The sequence below is a fragment of the Saccopteryx leptura genome, chromosome 2 (assembly GCF_036850995.1).
Source record: "Saccopteryx leptura isolate mSacLep1 chromosome 2, mSacLep1_pri_phased_curated, whole genome shotgun sequence".
In the NCBI taxonomy this organism is placed as follows: domain Eukaryota; kingdom Metazoa; phylum Chordata; class Mammalia; order Chiroptera; family Emballonuridae; genus Saccopteryx; species Saccopteryx leptura.
Genome location: NC_089504.1, coordinates 231,068,678 through 231,087,996, shown reverse-complemented (window position 1 = coordinate 231,087,996; position 19,319 = coordinate 231,068,678). Strand labels below are relative to the sequence as shown.

At 49.8% G+C, this 19,319-nt stretch overlaps 1 protein-coding gene across 3 annotated transcripts in view; it reads left to right on the top strand.

The window, feature by feature from the left end:
- OSBP2 (oxysterol binding protein 2) overlaps nucleotides 1–16,738 on the top strand; it is a 128,653-nt gene extending 111,915 nt beyond the window's left edge. For 2 of the 3 annotated variants that reach the window (XM_066370483.1, XM_066370485.1), the window contains 11 exons: nucleotides 416–608; nucleotides 1,162–1,276; nucleotides 2,977–3,028; nucleotides 3,242–3,388; nucleotides 4,492–4,737; nucleotides 7,654–7,774; nucleotides 8,053–8,156; nucleotides 8,226–8,321; nucleotides 8,405–8,589; nucleotides 14,885–15,111; nucleotides 15,200–16,738. In XM_066370483.1, coding sequence (XP_066226580.1) covers nucleotides 416–608; nucleotides 1,162–1,276; nucleotides 2,977–3,028; nucleotides 3,242–3,388; nucleotides 4,492–4,737; nucleotides 7,654–7,774; nucleotides 8,053–8,156; nucleotides 8,226–8,321; nucleotides 8,405–8,589; nucleotides 14,885–15,111; nucleotides 15,200–15,345 — 1,632 coding nt within the window. In that variant the 3' untranslated portion in view covers nucleotides 15,346–16,738. The remainder of the gene's footprint in view (nucleotides 1–415; nucleotides 609–1,161; nucleotides 1,277–2,976; nucleotides 3,029–3,241; nucleotides 3,389–4,491; nucleotides 4,738–7,653; nucleotides 7,775–8,052; nucleotides 8,157–8,225; nucleotides 8,322–8,404; nucleotides 8,590–14,884; nucleotides 15,112–15,199) is intronic. The other variant, XM_066370484.1, reaches the window with a different exon arrangement.
- The last annotated feature ends 2,581 nt before the right edge of the window (nucleotides 16,739–19,319 follow it).

Sequence of the window (19,319 nt, the reverse complement as noted above, 5' to 3'; positions counted from 1 at the left end):
GCTTTCCCTCCTTCTGTGCCAAAGCCAGGGATTGGCCTGAGCTGCCTGGGGCACTTTGGGTCCAGTGGGGACCAGGATCGTGACAGATATCAGGTCTAGCACACAGTGAGGATGCAGGAGTGAGGCTTGGGCCTCAGTTGTAATGAAAAGCCAGCATCCCCAGTCGCCAGCAACATTCTGGGTTTGGTGCTCTCAAAATGGCATGGTGACTATGGGATGACAGAACAGCTCCTAGGCTGGCTCTGAGAAAATCAGGGTCCCCATGTCCCCATGAAAGCCAAAGGGGGCAGCAGAGGTGTTTCCAACTACGCAGGGAAGGGGGGAGAGAGTACCCCAGGATTTTCCTCACTACCCTGCAGAAAGAGGGGGGGGGCGGACAGGGCCTGTGCTCACAGACCACTGCTCCCCTCTCCAGGCCTGCAGGGACTTCTTGGAACTAGCAGAGACACACAGCCGGAAATGGCAGCGTGCACTGCAGTATGAGCAAGAGCAGCGTGTCCACCTGGAGGAGACCATCGAGCAGCTGGCCAAGCAGCACAACAGCCTCGAGCGGGCCTTCCGCAGCGCCCCCGGCCGGACCTCCAACCCCAGCAAGAGCTTCAGCGAGGGTGAGAGCCAGGCCCGTGGCCTCTGTCCATCTGCTAGTGCTCTGTCCACGCCACGCTCAGCCCCCCCCGGGCCAGCAGGCTCTGCCTCACCGTGCCCACCTGGGGCCTGCCTCGGCTAGCTCTGGCTGGCCTCTCCATGGTTTGTTTCCCATGCCTGCCACAGTCGGGCAGTCTTCCTGTTCGTAGGTTCCGAGTCTCAAAAGGCAAGTTTCATGAGCCCAACTATGCCCTTGGTGGCAGGGCTACCAGATGGCCACCTCAGGCTAGGAGTCCTGGGTACCCTGGGAAGGGCAGAAAGGGCAGCTAGGCCACAGAAAGACTGACCAGCATGTTGAAAGATCAGGGATGCTTCTGGAAGGAAGGCGGCCTCTGAGCCAGAGCGCCAATAGGAAAGTACATTCTGGAAAATCGAGTGAGGGCAGCCACAGCCAGGTTAATCAGGAGCAGGTGACTGAAGTAGGGCGGGGTGACAGGGCAGTGTCAGAGTGTGGGGCTGGGCTCCCTTCAGGCTCTGGACTTGCTCAGGCACCAGCAGCTCCGCGTGCGTCCCTAGGAAGCTTCTTGACTCCGAGAGAGGACAGTGAGGAAGATGAGGATACCGAGTACTTCGATGCCATGGAAGACTCCACGTCCTTCATCACTGTGATCACGGAGGCCAAGGAGGACAGGTAGGCTCTCCGGTGGGGGCGGCCTGCCCTGGAAGGACCCTCTCCCGGGTCAGCCATCCCGCCTTGTTCATCCTGTGCTCCATCTGTTCCTCTTTGTACATGGGGTTTTTTTTAGTCTTGTTTCAGATGTTATCTTTGCTTAGATTAGTTCTGCTGTTCTTTAAATCAAAAGTGCCCAAATCGAGTTTGTATCAGGGTTTCACTTTAAATGGGGATGGGAAATAGGGCACTGGCTGGATACAGTTCCAGCCTGGGACCTAAGGGCTGAGGCCTGGAAGGCTGGGGCACGAGTCTCACCTCAGGGCTGCACAGGGTCCCAACTGCTCCTCTACCACAGCAGCATTCTAGAACAGATCGGAGGCACAGGAAGTCTGTTTTCTAGGTCCAAGCCTCTGTTTCATTTTTCATAAAAGCCTGCTTTCAGGATGTTTCTAAATGCACATTAGAACACACAGTGGTAACTGGGACATTGACTACCACTGAAAGTCACATTGTCAGACACTCTGGGGACCTCGGGAAGTGCCTATGGGGGACCTGCTGGTGCACAGCGGAGGCATTAGCGAGGGAGGCAGGTGGGCTTAACCTGCAGCTGGGCTGTGGCCAGAGGGGAGCACACTGGGGCTGGAATATCAGCTTAACATAATTGGGAGTTCTGTTCTTATTAAGATCTTTATTCTCATCAAATTGGTCAAGGTCCTAATAATGAAGGGCTGGTGATAAGGATGGCAGGGGCCCCTGCTATGCCTAGAAGGAGCTGAGTCCTGGGAACAGTGACGTAACCACAGCCTGTGCTGTCACTGCCACCTCTACCCATGGGGCGTTTCGTGGGCTCAGTACCTCCCATGCTTGTCCGGGAGTGGATGAGGAACTGCAGGCTTCCCAGTGGCCTCACTCCCCACATCTATTTTTTTTTCTTTCTTTTTTTTGGTGAGAGACAGGGAGAGAGATGAGAAGCATCAACTGTAGTTGCACCACTTTAGTTGTTCACTGATTGTTTCTCATATGTGCCTTGACCAGGGAGGGGGCTCAACCTGAGTCAGTGACCCCTTGCTCAAGCCAGCCAACCCTGCAGCTCAAGCTGGTGACCTCAGGGTTTCGAACCTGAGATCTCAGCGTCCCAGATCAATGCTCTATCCACTGTGTCACCACTAGCAAGGCACTCCCCATGTCTATTCTGTTGATAGAAAGAAGCCATCCCCCCCCCCCACCTTCCATGGGCCCCTGAAGCCCAGCCCAGGGGAGGAGGCTGGTGGGAACCTAGCCACTCCTTTGCTGTCTCCTGGATGCTTCACTACCTACCTGTCATGGTTTCTTCTAGGGAAAGGGCTATTATCCCTTCTACCCCTCAGGGGGTTTCCAGTCCCATAAGCAGTGTATTTCCAGCTTGGAATAATTTTTCAATTGCCAGTATTTTAAAATTATTTACATTGCTCTCAAAGTGATCATGCCTTGGCCATTCTAAACTTCCTTCCACTTGATTATCACCAGCAGTTTCACCTTCTGGGCTCTGCAGCCAGAGGGGTCCTCCTCAGGCTCTCTGCCCACCCCTCCTGTACCTGAACCCCCCAGGATATCAGAGAGGCAGCCTTGGGTGGGCTGCCCCTTGGACCTCACTGCAGGGCCTGTACAGAAGGTGGCTGGACCCTGGGGAGGCCTCGGAATTTATAAGTGATCTGCCTCCCCTTTTGTATTGCCTGCAGAAAACCTGAGAGTGGGACCACAGGCTCTGCGGACTGGCCTTCGTCAGACCATGTGAGTGAGGGGGAGACCCTGAGGGTGGCTGAGGGGGAAGGCTGGCACTCTGAGCTCCGGGTGCCTGGGGCGGGCCCAGTGCTCTGGCTGCCTCTGGGTCCCAGCAGCAGCTGGTCCTCAGACTTCCCCAGGTCAGGCGAGGACGCGAGGTCTGGAGGGCCAAGCATATGCTTTCTGGCCTCAGCTGATGCACGTACTCTGCTTCTCTGGCAGGTGCTGGATGGTGCCTCACTTGTGCCCAAGGACCCCCCCAAAGTTAAGAGACGTGTCCGCATCCCTGACAAGCCCAACTACAGCCTTAATCTCTGGAGCATCATGAAGAACTGCATTGGCCGGGAGCTCTCCAAGATCCCCATGCCGGTAGGGGCTCAGGCGAGGTGGCCTCACTGGTCCCCTGGGGCTTTCTTGCGTGTAGACAAGAAGTAATGCCCTGTGTGAAGCACAAGCAGCCCTAGGTGTCATGTTCTTAATGACTCCTGAGGAGCATGTAGTGAATTATTGAGTCTTATTTATTGGCACTGATGCAGTCTCCCCAGAGCAGAGGTCTCAGGCCCTGAGGGAAGGTGTCAGGGAGGGGCTCCGCACTGATCAGAGACTTGGGGACCCCCCAGAGTGCTACTGCACTTGACAGGGCTTCACAATGTCCTGACCGTCCTGACCTCATAGGTGGGGAATGGCAGTTTGGCTCTATGTGTAGACAGGTAGACCCTCCTCCATGCTAGGAGCTGTCCCTGGTCCCCTCCCCCCAGCAGGGTCACACAGTGGGCTGAGGGCAGAGCTGGCATCTTCTTGCTACCAGGCCACGATGGCATCTCCAGACCGGAAGAGCTTGGGCGCTCCAGGCCAGACTTGGGTTTCACTGTGGGACCTAGGACAAGTCCCTTCACACCTCCAGCCTCTGTTCATATCTGCAAAGTTGGGGAAATAAGAGCACCCACTTCTGAGTGTCAGGGAAGACTATGATGGATGACTGGCCCAGAGTCACAGCCTAGCACCACAGGGGGCAGGTGACTCTGCCCTGCAGAGGCTGAGATGGGGCCCTCTCCTCGGAGCTCTCAAGAGAGAACTCGTGTAGTAGCTCAGAATCTGAGAAAGACCCACTCTGTCCATTATTCACTCATTCCCTGACTCTATGACTCGGTGTTGAACGGTCAGAAGCCCCTGGCCTTCCTGGTGTTTACATCCTTGGATGGGAGACTGACAGCAAACATAATACAAGTGTGCAGGACACAGCAAGCCAGGAAGCAGTGCAGGCTGTGGAGGAAACTGAAATAAGAGGAGCTGGGGAGGCAAGCAGGCAGGGCTGTGGTGTTAGGTCGTCAGAGGAACCTCCCTGAAGGTGTCGCCTGAACAGCAATGTCCCTGAGCATCTAAGAAAAGAAGGGTACTGTGCTGAGCCCATGGTTGTGCTAGGAGCAGCCCACTCACCTAGACACCCCAGCCTGATGCCAGCCCTCCCACAGGTCAACTTCAATGAGCCCCTGTCCATGCTCCAGCGGCTGACAGAGGACCTGGAGTACCACCACCTGCTGGACAAGGCGGTGCACTGCACCAGCTCGGTGGAGCAGATGTGCCTGGTGGCTGCCTTCTCTGTGTCCTCCTATTCCACCACTGTGCACCGCATCGCCAAGCCTTTCAACCCCATGCTGGGAGAGACCTTCGAGCTGGACCGCATTGATGAAATGGGCCTGCGCTCCCTCTGCGAGCAGGTGAGGCATGCTCAGACTCCAGCCAAGCTGTTCCTGCCAGGCTTGGGGGTCAGAATGAGAGAGATGGAGCCCTGGCCGGTTGGCTCAGTGGTAGAGCGTCGGCCTGGTGTGCAGGAGTCCCGGGTTCGATTCCCGGCCAGGGCACACAGGAGAAGCGCCCATCTGCTTCTCTACCCCTCCCCTTCTCCTTCCTCTCTGTCTCTTTCTTCCTCTCCCGCAGCCAAGGCTCCATTGGAGCAAAGTCGGCCCGGGTGCTGAGGATGGCTCCAAGGCCGCTGCCTCAGGCGCTAGAATGGCTCTGGATGCAACAGAGCGACGCCCCAGATGCGCAGAGCATCGCCCCCTGGTGGGCGTGCCGGGTGGATCCCGGTTGGGTGCATGCGGGAGTCTGACTGCCTCTCCGTTTCCAACTTCAGAAAAATACAAAAAAAAAAGAAAGAAAAAGAGACAGATGGGATGCAGCCTCTAATCCTGATGTGCCCATGCCCAAGGGGCCGTCAAACAGTGGTGTTGTCAGGCAGCTGGGCCTCCAACAACAGGGGCAGGTTTAGGCCCAGGGGCATGCTGTCCCACAGGCCTCTTGGCCATGGTGAGGGACACCGTGGGAGGAGACTTGGCGAGGACAGTGCGCAGGGCAGGGAGGCCTCTCATGGACAGGTACTGAGGAGCAGTGGTCAGGGGACATTTGCAGAGCACTGTTGGGGAGTCCGACGGGGTTGGAGCGTGGGGTCACCACTGAGCTGGCAGAGAGGAGCCCTAGGCTCACTGATGGAAGCGTAGAGTGGAAGGAGCTCTAAGTGTCCTTCCCTGAGGCATGGGCTCAGCTCACTGCCATCCTCTCCATGCCTTCTGAGCAGAGGCACAGTCTCCCTATGGGGCAGAGCCAAAACCTGGCCTACAGGCCATGAGCCTCAGCACCTTAAACTGATCCATGGGGTCCTTGTGGGAAGAGGGGTGATTCTGTTAGCACCTCAGTGGGTGCCGAGTGGACCCAGACAGATGTGCAGAAAGGCACCCCAGATAGAGCTTCCAGCTTGGGCTGCGCTGAGCATCTCCTGTGTGCTGGGCCTGACTCTGGGCCTGGGGTTGAGCTTAGAAAGCAGATGGTTCACAGTCTGGTGGCGAGTTTAAAAGGCAGGCTCTGTTGCAGTGTGGCCCTGGAAGAGGTGGCTGTGCTGGCCGGACAGGGGAGGTCAGAGCCCAGGCATGTTCAGAAGGCGGAGCCTAGCATCTGCGGGTGCTCTGCTTGTGGGGGAGAGGTGCGGGGCAGGGGAGGGCAGCAGGATGGTCCCAGCTTCTTGGCCTGAACTACTGAGTGAATGCATTACTTTGTTCAACAGAGTTGATCAAGTGCCCACAATGTGCCAGGTGCTATTCAGGCACTCAGGTTACAGCCAGCTGGGAAGTGACTATTCTCATGGGCAGAGAGCCAGGTGGGGCACATATACTGTGTATGTCGGATGGTTCCTGCTTGTTTTTGCAAGGGACTGGTCAAGGAATTATTTGTTTATTTGTTTTTGACCACAGAGGCTGAGGGAGGGCAGAGAGGAAGCTGGGCAAGCAGCCAGGGGTCTGGCAGCTGGAGGAGGCATGACACCCTCACTTGTTTTATGGGGTCCCCCGGCTGCCACAGTGAAGGTGGAACAGGGAGGCCTCTGGACCATGCACTGTGACCTGGGTCACAGGGGGTAGGGAAGGGACAGATCCTGGAGGCGTTCTGAAGAATTTGTTTAGGATTAAATTAGGACTTTCTTAGGATTAAATTAGGAACCTGAGAAAACGGGGCCAGGGCTGACCCTGAGGCATCTGGGGTGAGCAGCAGGAAAGAGCAGGCTGCCACCTGAGAAGGAAGCAATGGCACAGAGACCCAGGGCCAGCCCTGGGGTCACATCTGAGTGTGCTAGCGTGTGAATGGGGGTGCCCCGAGCTGGGCAGCGGGCAGGCTCAGGACACTCACTGGCTGCACAGGAGTAGGTGGCAGGTTTGGCCTGTGCGCTGAGATGCAGGAAGGAAGTGGAGGTGCCACTACGGAGATGAGAGATGCAGGTGGGGCATCAGGAGCTCTGGTCAGTCTGAGAAACTGTCTAAATGGAGGTGTCCAGTGGGCAGTTCTGGGGAAAGGCTTGGGCAGGGGCCTGGCTGATGCCATGAGATAGTAACGGGGTGCCCCGGGGAATGAGGGGGCTGGGGAGTGGCGGAGCCCTAGGACCCTGCAACCAAAGGAGCCGTAGAAACAAGGAAGAACAGACTGGGAGAGCTGATGGTGTCCGGCAAGGGACAGAGATCGGGGTGCCCAGTGGTGTGAGAGGAAGGGGTGGAAGTGCTGGGAGCCCTGGCATGAGCAGAGCTCGCTGCACCATCAGTCAGGTCCAGAACAGGTCGCCCACCTGGACGCCCACCCTGGAGCCAGGCTAGCCAGGAGGCAGGGCCCAACTCTGCTCAGTTAAAATGGCTTCCTCAGTCGGGCCTCATCAGTGTAACATGGCCAGCAGATGTGCCCCTTTGTGGGGGAGTGGGGAGGTTGACTAGAAAGTGGGCACAGAAGCTTTGGTAGAGAGGAACACCTTCACGTTATCAGCCCTCAGCGCAGCCTATCACAGGTACCATGACATCCTTGAGGCACAGGCTCTGCTATCACCCCCATTTTATAGCCCAAGAGTTAGACGTAGAGACGCCTCAGCCCTTGTCTCACAACCATAGCGCGTTGGGACAGGCCCAGGACAGCGACCCAGGCTGCGCCCACTGCCATGCCCTTGCTTTTCCCCTTGGAGCATTGTCCTTCCTGGGGGGCCTTCCATGGGTCTGCTGTCAGGGCCACAGAACTGCTCTACTGGGCACAGGGTAGGCTGTCCCCAGCTGGTTGGGTGCAGGCCTGGGCCTGTGTCCAGCAGACACATCCCGTGGGTCTGCTCTCAGGTGAGCCACCACCCTCCATCAGCCGCGCACTACGTGTTCTCCAAGAATGGCTGGAGCCTCTGGCAGGAGATCACCATCGCTAGCAAGTTCCGGGGGAAATACCTCTCCATCATGCCGCTAGGTGAGCTGGCCACTGCGCTCTCCCAAGGCGGGGAGACTTTCTGGATAAGGAGGAGGGCTTTACTAACCTCAGAGCTGGCCTGGGCCCTCCAGAGGTGGCATTAGTTTCTCTGCAGGTATGTTTCCTGCCCCCCTGCTTCAGGCTTCCTGGATGCCTCCCTGGCCTGTGTGTCTCTTCCCCAGTCTGTATAAATACTTCCAACTGTCAGGAACCTGAGACTGCCTGGGGCCCGGCATGGTGGGCCCACTATGACGTCTGACCCTCTATATCACTTCCAGGTGCCATCCACTTGGAATTCCAGGACAGTGGGAATCACTACGTGTGGAGGAAAAGCACCTCAACTGTGCATAATATCATTGTGGGCAAGCTCTGGATCGACCAGGTCAGAGGGTGCCTAGCAGTGGGGGGTGTGGCCCGGGGATCAGCCTCCGACCACTCTCTCCCTCAGCAGACAGGGGACATTGAGATTGTGAACCATAAAACCAAGGACCGGTGCCAGCTGAAGTTCCTGCCCTATAGCTACTTCTCCAAAGAGGTGGCCCGGAAGGTAAGCGAGGCCACCTCTCAGAGCCTTGGGGGCCAGCCCAGAGCAGGCCTATATGCTTATGGTAGTCCTGCCAACGTCCACAGGTGACAGGCGTGGTGAGTGATGGCCAGGGAAAGGCCCATTACGTGCTGTCAGGCTCATGGGATGAACAGATGGAGTGCGCCAAGATCGTGCAAAGCAGCCCCAGCAGCCCCAGTTTGGACGGGAAGCAGAAGACAGTGTACCAGACTCTGCCAGCCAAGCTGCTGTGGAAGAAGTACCCGCTGCCGTGAGTGGGGCTGCAACGGACCTCTGAGTGCACTGGGGCAGGGTAAAGAACAGGCAGGGGACCCAGCCCAGCCAGGCAGGAAACAAGAGGTATAGGGGTCAGAAGGGTTCAACCCACATGTGGGTGAAAAGGAGAGGTGTGTCGTTGACATCCCAGACCGAGAGCCAAACACCCAACTATAAAATTAGTGACATTACCCAGTGGTAGCAAGTCCTATGCAGAGACTTAAATGGTTCATGGGACAGAGTCCCCATACTCCAAAGAATGAAAAACAAGAAATAGATAACTATAAACAGTGGCACAACAGATTCCAAAAATAGCAAAACAGAAATTCTACAAAGGAAAAATAACTGAAATTGAGAACTCTGTAGGAAGGTTTAATGGAATCCATCAACTGAATATAGGTCAGAAGAAAAAACCAGATAAAGAGATAAAACCTGAAAAAGAGAAGAAGCTACTGTGAGAAGGCTTACCACCTAGTGACCCAGAGCCAGAGCAAGGGCCTGAGCAGCGTTATTGTGGGAGTGACAATCTCCATCAGACCCCTAGGGCATCCCTACTAATGTCCAGTTAAAAGTGGGATCTAGTCTGGAAGGGAAGAAACCCAGAGACCTATCTGAAAAGAAAACAGCAGAACATTTCCACATAACTCTATACAGTGAAACTACTGAAACTAAATAAAAAAGAAAATACTGCCTGACCAGTGGTGGTGCAGTGAAGAGAGCGTCAACCTGGGACACTGAGGTCCCAGGTTTGAAACCCCAATGGCTTGAGAGTGGGTTCATTTGGCTTGAGGGCAGGGTCACAGGCTTGAACCCAAGATCACTGGCTAGAGCAAGAAATCACTGGCTTACCTTGAGTTCCCCCACCCTCACCCCGGTCAAGGCACATATGCGATACAATCAATGAACAACTAAAGTGACACAACTATGAGTGGATGCTTCTTATCTCTCTCCCTTCCTGTCTCTCACAAAAATAAATAAATAATCCAAAATTGAAAGTATAGATGTTAACATGACAGGTTTGGGGAGATGGAGGAGGACACCAGGATGTGAAGGAATGCTTAGTTCTTATTAGAAGGAAGAGACAGATATAAGATTATTTTTAAATAAAAGAAATTAAAAAGTATGACAAAAATGGTAAAATAATATAGTAGAAATAGATTTAAGAATAAATAGATGAAACTCACTAGTTAAAAAGCAAACTACTTGCCTGACCAGGTGGTGGCGCAGTGGATAGAGCGACAGACTGGGATGCGGAGGACCAAGGTTTGAGACCCCGAGGCCACCAGCTTGAGCATGGGCTCATCAGGTTTTAGCAAAGCTCACCAGCTTGGACCCAAGGTTGCTGGCTTGAGCAAGGGGTTACTCAGTCTGCTGAAGGCCCACGGTCAAGGCACATATGAGAAAGCAATCAATGAACAATTAAGTGCCACAATGAAAAACTGATGATTGATGCTTCTCATCTCTCTGTGTTCTTGTCTGTCTGTCCCTATCTATCCCTCTCTCTGACTCTCTCTCTGTCTGTAAAAAAAAAAAAAAAAAAAAAAAAAATCAGAAAATCCAAGTGCATAAAAAAGATAACATTCATCAATTATGTTGAATGTGTCCTATGTATACAAGGATGATTTTATATTAGAAAATACATAAATTAATTCATGACAATAACAGCTCCCCATAGACTCAGAAAAAAAGTATCTTAGGTGCCTCAATAAAAGATTAATATACAAAAGTCACTTGCATTTCTACACAGTAAAGGAAAACAACTAAAAAATACAACTTGAGAAAACATCAATTATCCTATCAGAGAACATCAAGGACCATCTAACAAAATGTATAATATATTCAAGACTTCTGCATTGAAAGTAAAGCTTTACTGAGATAGCAAAGAAGAGCTAAATAGATGAAGAAAGATACCACATTCATGGGAAAAAAAAGTCTTAGTATTATAAAGATCTCATAATCCGGAGTCAGTAGATCAAGTAAAAATCCCAATAGTGATTTACATGGAACTTGATATTATTATTTTTAAATTTATAATGAAGAATAAAGGGCCAGGAAGAAGAAGAATGGGGAAAAGAGGATTTGCTCTACCAACTCTCAGGACTTATTTTGTAGCTATAGTGGAACAGAATAGTGAGCCCTGAAACACAACCATGGATGTCGGTATTTCTGGGAATATAATACGTAGCATATCAGCTGATGTGGGAAGATGGCTCTGTTCACTAAAAGGATCTAGAAGAAAATGTTTATCCATATTGAAAAAGATTAACTGAATCTCTTTATGTTATAACAAAAATAGATTCCCGGTAAGAATTGTTTGACTTGCTGTTGAACAATAAGTTAAACTGTAAGTAAAAAATATAGATGAATATAAATACCTTTTAGACCATAAGGAATTATATCTTAACCAAGGCACACACACACACAAAAACCACTGATGCATTCAACTATATTAAAAAATACTTTTGTTCTTTAAAAGACAATTTTAGCCTGACCTGTGGTGACGCAGTGGATAAAGCATTGACCTGGAATGCTGAGGTCACCAGTTTGAAACCCTGGGCCTGCCTGGTCAAGGCACATACAAGAAGCAAATATGACAAATTGATGCTTCTTGCTCCTCCCCTACTCCTTTCCCTCTCTCTCTCTCTCTCAAATCAATAAACTCTTAAAAAAAAAAAGACAATTTTAAAAAGTGAAAAGAACAGGGGTAGGGGTGAAGGAGGCCAAATGTACAGTGATGGAAGATGTTGTGACTTTGGGTGATGGACACAGAACACAAATTACAAATCATGTACCATAGAGAAGTATACCTGAAACCTATATGATCCTATTAATCAGTGTCACCCCATCAAATCTAATTTTTAAGAAAAGGAATAAATAAAACAAAATAAAAAATGAAAAGAATATATAAACTTGAAGAAGGTAATCACAATACTTATACTTGATAAAGGATTAGTATCAATATACATAAAAAGTATTTTACCACAATTAAAAACAATAATTTTAAATATATAAATAATTTCTAATCAATAAAAAACAATCCAAGAAAAAGTGCAAGAGTCATGAACAAGAAAAAACATGCACGGCCAGACATCATATGAAAATGATCAACATCATTGATAATCAAGGAAATGCAAATCAAAACCACAATGAGATACCATAAAAGTCTGAGCGTATAGAGTGTTGAAGATGCCGTGGATCTGCTGTCTCTCTGACACTGCTGGGGGGAGTGTTAACTGGTACAACCACATTGGAAAGCAGGTCAGCCTTACCTCCTAAAGAGAATGTCACAGACTCTATAGTCCAGCAGTTCCATTTGTAGGTATGTATTCAAGAGAAACTCCTGTAAATGTACAGCAGGAAACATGCATAAGATAACTCCATAGCAAAAACTTGGAAACAGCCTAAATTTATTGGATGAATAATTGTGGTATCTGGAATTTTTTTTTTTTTTTTTTTTTTTTTTTTTTTTTTTTTTGAGAGCAAGGCACGGAGAGAGAGACAGGAACCTCAAGCTTCTCCTGCATGTGCTCTGACCAGGGAATGAAACCAGCAACCTCGGCAATCCAGGACGACACTCCAGCTAACCGAGCTATCTGGCCAGGGCTTGAATAACTGTGGTAAATTCACAGAGAGAATATTATACAGTAGTTGAAACAAACCACAGCAACATGCAACAATATAAATTAAGGCAATGCATAAGTAAAAAAAAAAAAAAATCCTAGGTTAAAAAAAATCATGATTTTTTTTTTTAAAGAAGCTCATGCTTTATTTATTTATTTATTTTTTTACATAGAGAGTCAGAGAGAGGGATAGACAGGGACAGACAGACAGGAACGAAGAGAGATGAGAAGCATCAATCATTAGTTTTTCATTGCGCATTGCAACACCTTAGTTGTTCCTGATTGCTTTCTCATATGTGCCTTGACCACGGGCCTTCAGCAGACCTGAGTAACCCCTTGCTGGAGCCAGCAACCTTGGGTTCAAGTTGGTGGGCTTTTGCTCAAACCAGATGAGTCCGCGCTCAAGCTGGTGACCTCAGGGTTTCCGCCACCGCCTGGTCAGGCATGATATTCTTTATATACAATTAAAAGTAAGTATGTAGCCTGACTAGGCGATGGTGCAGTAGATAGAGTGTCGGACTGGGACACATGGAGGACCCAGGTTCAAAACCCCAAGGTTTCCAGCTTGAGCGCAGGCTCATCAGCTTGAGCATGGATTGCTGGCTTGAAGCCCAAGGTCGCTGGCTTGAGCAAGGGGTCACTCACTCTGCTGCAGCCCCCCACCCCCAGGTCAAGGCACATATGAAAAAGCAATCAGCGGACAACTAAGATGCTGCAACGAAGAATTGATGCTTCTCATCTCTCTCCCTTCCTGTCTGTCCCTCTCTTTGACTCTCTCTGTCAAAAAAAAAAAGTAAGTATGTAAAATATACCTCTACACACATACACACTTACAACTAAAGGTGCAACAAAATTATATTAAAAGGAAAGCAAGGGACTAATGAACCCAGGAGTCTTGCTGATAGCTACCTGAGAAGGGGATGGACTGGTGAATTTTCCATATGGTTAGATGTAGGTTTTGTCAGGATTATCTTTTGTTTAGGGTGGTGAGGACTCATTAATACAAGCAGGCCATACAAGAACCAGTAAAGAGAGAGTATTGTACCAAGGACTATGACTAATCCACAACTGTGCACCTGAGGTCCAAAAAAGGAGTAAAAAACAAAAAAACAAGATAGATTTTAATCCAACACGTAGTATAATTAAGCGCTTCTCCGTTATAGGCATAAGGTTTCAGACAAGTTTTAAAAGTCCAACTATATGTTGTTTACAAGAGATAGGTCTTAAAAAATAAAGATTGACATGAAAGGATAGAAAAAGATAGATCCATAGAAACACAAAACAAGCCTGACCTGTGGTGGCGCGGTAGATAAGGCATCAACTTGGAATGCTGAGGTCGCTGGCTTGAAACTCAGGCTTGCCCAGTCAAGGCACACATGAGAAGCAACTGTGAGTTGATGCTTCCCACTCTTCCCTACCCCGTGCCTTTTTCTCTCTCTCCTCTCTCTCTAAAATCAATAAATAAAATCTTAAAAGAAGAAATACCAAACAAAAGCTGCTGTAGCCTATATTAATAATGAAAAACAAACTTTAAAACAAAAAGTAAGACTAGAGATAAGAGGGATATAATGATAATGGTTCACTTCACCAGTAAGATGAGTTTTAAATTTGAATGTACCTTATACCTAATAACACAGCCTCAAAATATATACAGCAAGAGCTGGTAGAAATATAAGGAGAAATGGACTAATTTACAACCAACATGGGACATTTTAACACACCTCTCTTAGAGAGGGATAAAAACAGCAAAAATAAATAATAATGAAGGATAAATGTAAACAATAGAGCCATAGACATTTGTATAACACTACACTGAACAACTCTATAAAACACATTCTCTTCAATTACACATGGAAAATTCACAAAAATTGACCATAATACTGGACCATAAAGCAAATTTCAAATAACTGAAATTATACCAAGAATACTATATGACTCCAAGGCAATTATGCTAGAAATAAAAGTGACTAGAAAAATTTCTGTAAGTTCATAAATTTAAGAAATTTACTTCCAACTAATCCATAGGTCAAAGAAGATATAATGGAAACTAAAAAATATTTATAACTGCGTGATATTGAAAGCAAAAGACATCAAAAACTGCCAGATTCAGCTAACACAGAACTTGGAAATGAAATGTAGTCTTCAAATGCACATACCAGAAAAGGGGAAAAGCTGAGATGAGCTAAGCATCCATCTCAAGAAGTTAGAAAAAGGACAGAGAAATAAGCCAAAACACAGGGAAGACTAAAAGCAAACTCAATGAAGCAGAAAAACGTAAAACAGGACTTAACAAAATTTTCACCTTCCACCAATGGAGAGAATCGATAAACCTGACAGTTGAAAATAGAAGACACAAATAAGCAATATCACAGATACGAACAGGGATGCTGCTATATCACCGACATCACAACAGTAATAATGAGATTATGAAACAACTTTACACCAACAAATTTGAAAAAGTACACGAAATGGGAGAATTCCCAGAGAAGTGTAATGTAGCGAAACAGATGCAGATAGCGGTGCAGGGAGGAAAAGAGCAGTTGAACGGAGCGGTTGGGTTTTGAGGCTCCTGGGATGCTCATGCTGGAAGAGGAGGTCAGGCTGGGGCAGGGGGGTTCTGGGTTCGGAGGGATGTGGGGGGACTTGTTCATGCCGTGACCACCAATGCAGGGAGAACGCGGAGAACATGTACTACTTCTCGGAGCTGGCCCTAACCCTCAACGAGCACGAAGAGGGAGTGGCGCCCACCGACAGCCGCCTGCGGCCGGACCAGCGGCTGATGGAGAAGGGGCACTGGGACGAGGCCAACACGGAGAAGCAGCGGCTGGAGGAGAAGCAGCGCCTGTCGCGGCGCAGACGGCTGGAGGCCTGCGCACGGGGCTGCAGCGCCGAGGACGGTGAGGCCGGGAAGGGCGGGGGCGGGTCAGGGAGCAGGAAGGGGTGCCTGGGGACTCGGGAGTCCACCTGCCTACTGTGCCTGCCCAGCAGAGAAGGAGGCCGACGTGTACAAGCCACTGTGGTTCGAGAAGAGGCTGGACCCGCTGACAGGGGAGATGGCCTGCATGTACAAGGGCGGCTACTGGGAGGCCAAGGAGAAGCAAGACTGGCACATGTGCCCCAACATCTTCTGAGCGCCACCCCCTCCTACAAACACAGGCCCGGCACAGCCAGGCCCCTTTTTATTGAAAACACTCAATTTAGTATACTTAATGGCCCTCTCTCCCTCCACCTTTTTCCTTCCCTCTTTTTTTTTTTTTTAACACTTTTTTTGGGCTCCCACATTGGAAGGAGGAGGTTGACCCGGTTCTCTCCCGCCCCCAGGTGCCCCGGGCCACCTGGACTTCTTCATTATAGACTTGGGACCCATCGGGACCCCAGCTCCCAGTTACCACAACTCAGGCAGGCTGGCCCCAGGCTCTGGACTGCCCCCGTCCCCATCACCAGCCCCACCCAGGGAAGAACTGACCCTTCTTAGGGAGCTGCTTTTGACTTTTTTAGAAAAATGATCACCTCTTTCCAGCCAAGATGTTTAGTAAATATTTTTAGTACAGCACTTAGTAAACAACTTTCTAAGTGTGCTTTCTTGCCACAAAAGTGTCCTGGCAAGAGCCCCTTCTTTTTAAGACATCAGGAAGCCAGACACCCTTTGAGTCCAGAGCATTTTGTAGTTCAGCATAGCAAGACTGCCTCCTGGAGCCCAGAGCCCCAGAGAAGAGGGACTGAGAGGGGCCACTGGGCTCAGGAGAGCACAAGTAATCTCTGGGGCTACAGCCACCATGGGCGAGGGGGCCACTGAGGGGCCCCCATGTAGATTTGAGGGCAGTCTAGCCTTGGCCATGCAGGGGCTACTCCCCAGCTCCAAAGAGGCTAGGAAGGACTGGGGGCAGGGCCTGAGGTACTCCACGCCTGAGAACCAGGCCCCAAATCAGCAATAAGAACAAACCCTCAGCTCAGTCTGGTTGGTGCCCTGGGCACCAGAGACCTAGCATCTGGCCTTGGCTTCAGCACCTCTGGGGTGCCCCAACCCAACACCCCTGAACTCTTTTATTTGCCTGATTTATATATATAATATATAAATATATATAAGATAGCTATTTTGCTTAAATTTCTATGGTATGTGGAAATGAAAAAATGATGAAGACAGGGCACTCCTGTCTGAGTTTGGCCCTCCTGTCAGCTGTGCCCTGCCCTATCCATGGACCCCCTTCCAAAGGCTTCTGCCAACAGTACGGGACTGGGCCACTGTGGCCACTGTCTCAACCCTTAGTACGCCCACTCCAACCCTTCCCACTTCGGTTTGAAAATTCATCACAGGGTTTCCTTTCTACTCCAGGACTGGTTTTGTTTTTATAAGGAAAAAAAGTGAAAACACCAACTTAAGAAATGCCTTAGGGTGCCCCTCAGGAGAGCCAGGGGGCAGGCAGCCCCAGCAGGCCTGCAGCAGAGCTGTGCAGTGTACCGCTTCTCAACACTGTTTGTGGTGAGCACCTTCTGACTGGTAATAAAAACCTTGGATTTGCAGTTTTCCATGGTCCTGTCCCTGAATCTCTCTGACTGGGTGGAGAAGGGTTGATGCAAGAGAACAGGTGACAGACAGCCAGGGTGACATGGGGGAAGAGCACAGGCACTTATTCTGCTCAGTGGGGCTTTATTCTGCCTGCTCTGAGCAGGCAGCAGGAGGCTGGTCTGAAGGGGAGGGGAGGGATGTGGTGGGGTGGAGGTGGAAGACATAGTGGGATGTGGTCTGGGCCAGAAAGGGCTTTTTAGACAAACATATAAGGGCTGAGTCAGCACCTAGGGATGGGGTCACAGCCTTACCTGAGATGTCTCCTGACAAGCTAAGGTCCACCACCATCTTCAAGGGAAGGCCTGCTCTGGTGAATTACACAGCTGCTTGACAATGGTAACCTAGCAACTGTATCTCTAGCAACCGGGCAGTTGGTCTAGCCCAGTGGATCCTCTTCCCACTGCATCTGTCCCAACAGTGGGTGCTGTGGGATCCAGGCTGGCCTCGCACAACTCCTTCTTTCCCAGGGTCTTGCTTTCCCATCTGGCTGGAGGCAGGCACTAGTGAGTCCCAGTGGAGGGGCTGGAGGGGCAGCTCTCCTTGGTTAGAAGGTGAGTGGGTAAGGCAACCCCAGGATAAACCCGACCCAGGGGCAATGGACTGGATCTGCCAGGTTGGGGATGGGCTGCATGGGCAAAGTGCAGAAGTGACCAAGGGCAGTCCACTGAGACAAAGTGAGGAATCAAAGAGCCTGGAGTGGAGCCAGACATAACTGTGAATAGGGAGTGATACCTAGTTGACATTTTAGAAACCACTGTGGCCTGACCTGTGGTGGTGCAGTAGATAAAGCATCAACCTGGAATGCTGAGAAGACCGGTTTGAGACCCTGGGCTTGCCCAGTCAAGGCACATATGAGAAGCGACAACTACGATCTGATGCTTCCCAACCCACCCCCACTCCCACTCCTGCCTTTCTTTCCTCTAAAATCAATATATAAAATCTTTAAAAAAAAGAAAAAGAAACCACTGTGACCAGCATGACACAAGATCAGCGTACACTCAATGGTCTATCCAGCAGCATCACTGAATAGAAAATGGAACAGAAAGATTCTGCAATATAGAACATAAGAAGCCTCAGAATACATCCAACAAAAAAGATCCAAAAGGTCTTCATAGATAAACTCTAAAACATTACTGAATGATACAGAAAACGTGAGTTAACAGCAAAGATGCCATCTCCATGCTTGGCAAACTCAATGTCAGGTCTTTCTGAATCTACAAATTCAATATGGTCCAAGTCGAAATTCTACCAATCTTTTTCAAAAACTGGACAAGCTGATTGTGAAATTTACATGGGAAAGTGAATGCACAAGAAATAGATAATGCAATTCTTAAAAAGAAGAACAGGGTGGGGTGGGTGTGGTAGACATGAACTTCACCTGCATGTGCTCAAACATGCTAGAAAACTACCAACAAACTGCTTTCCTCTTCCTCCACTGCACTCTGGCACCATCTGGCAGAGCACGCATTTTACTTGTTGACTGTCTCCTCCACTCCCAATGTGCTGTGAACTTCTTAAGAGTAGGGATCTTGTCTGTGTTATACATTGTAGCATCCCCAGTGCTTGACATAAGAGTAGATGCTCCTTAGTAGGTACTGAATGACTTAATTTTAGGCCAGGAAACCCAGCTAGAGCAAAGGCTCAGGGAGACACCCCTAAGGCAGCTGAGGAGTGTGGCTGCAGCCTCAAATTGTGAGGGGGCTTCAGAGACAACTAGTAAGAGCTGAACTTAGGGACCCAGGAAACTCCTTCTTCTGCCAAACTCTAGAGTCCAAATCACTGCTCCTAACAGACTGTCAGGGAAAAGGCCTAAGGCTACCTCATCTGCAGGGCTGCGTGGAGCTCAGCATGAGGGGAACAGAGAGGAGAAGAAACCAAAGAGAAAAATTTTATTTTATTTATTTAATTTTTTTTTTGCATTTTTCTGAAGCTGGAAACAGGGAGAGACAGTCAGACAGACTCCCGCATGCGCCCGACCGGGATCCACCCGGCACGCCCACCATGGGGCGACGCTCTGCCCACCAGGGGGCGATGCTCTGCCCATCCTGGGCGTCGACATGTTGCGACCAGAGCCACTCTAGCGCCTGAGGCAGAGGCCACAGAGCCATCCCCAGCGCCCGGGCCATCTTTGCTCCAATGGAGCCTTGGCTGCGGGAGGGGAAGAGAGAGACAGAGAGGAAAGCGCGGCGGAGGGGTGGAGAAGCAAATGGGCGCTTCTCCTGTGTGCCCTGGCTGGGAATCAAACCCGGGTCCTCCGCACGCTAGGCCGACGCTCTACTGCTGAGCCAACCGGCCAGGGCCCCAAAGAGAAAAATTTTAAAGTGTGATACAGAGAACAGGGCCAGAGATGATACTTATTCTTTTTACGAAGCTGGCCAGCATAACTTGAATGACAAAACCTGACAAAGACAGCACTAAATATATAGTTCAGTCTAACTTAAGAATTTTCAAATATCCAAATATGACAACAGCAGATAGAATCCATCCACAATCAAAAGATAGATACCCCAGCCTGACCTGTGGTGGCACAGTGGATAA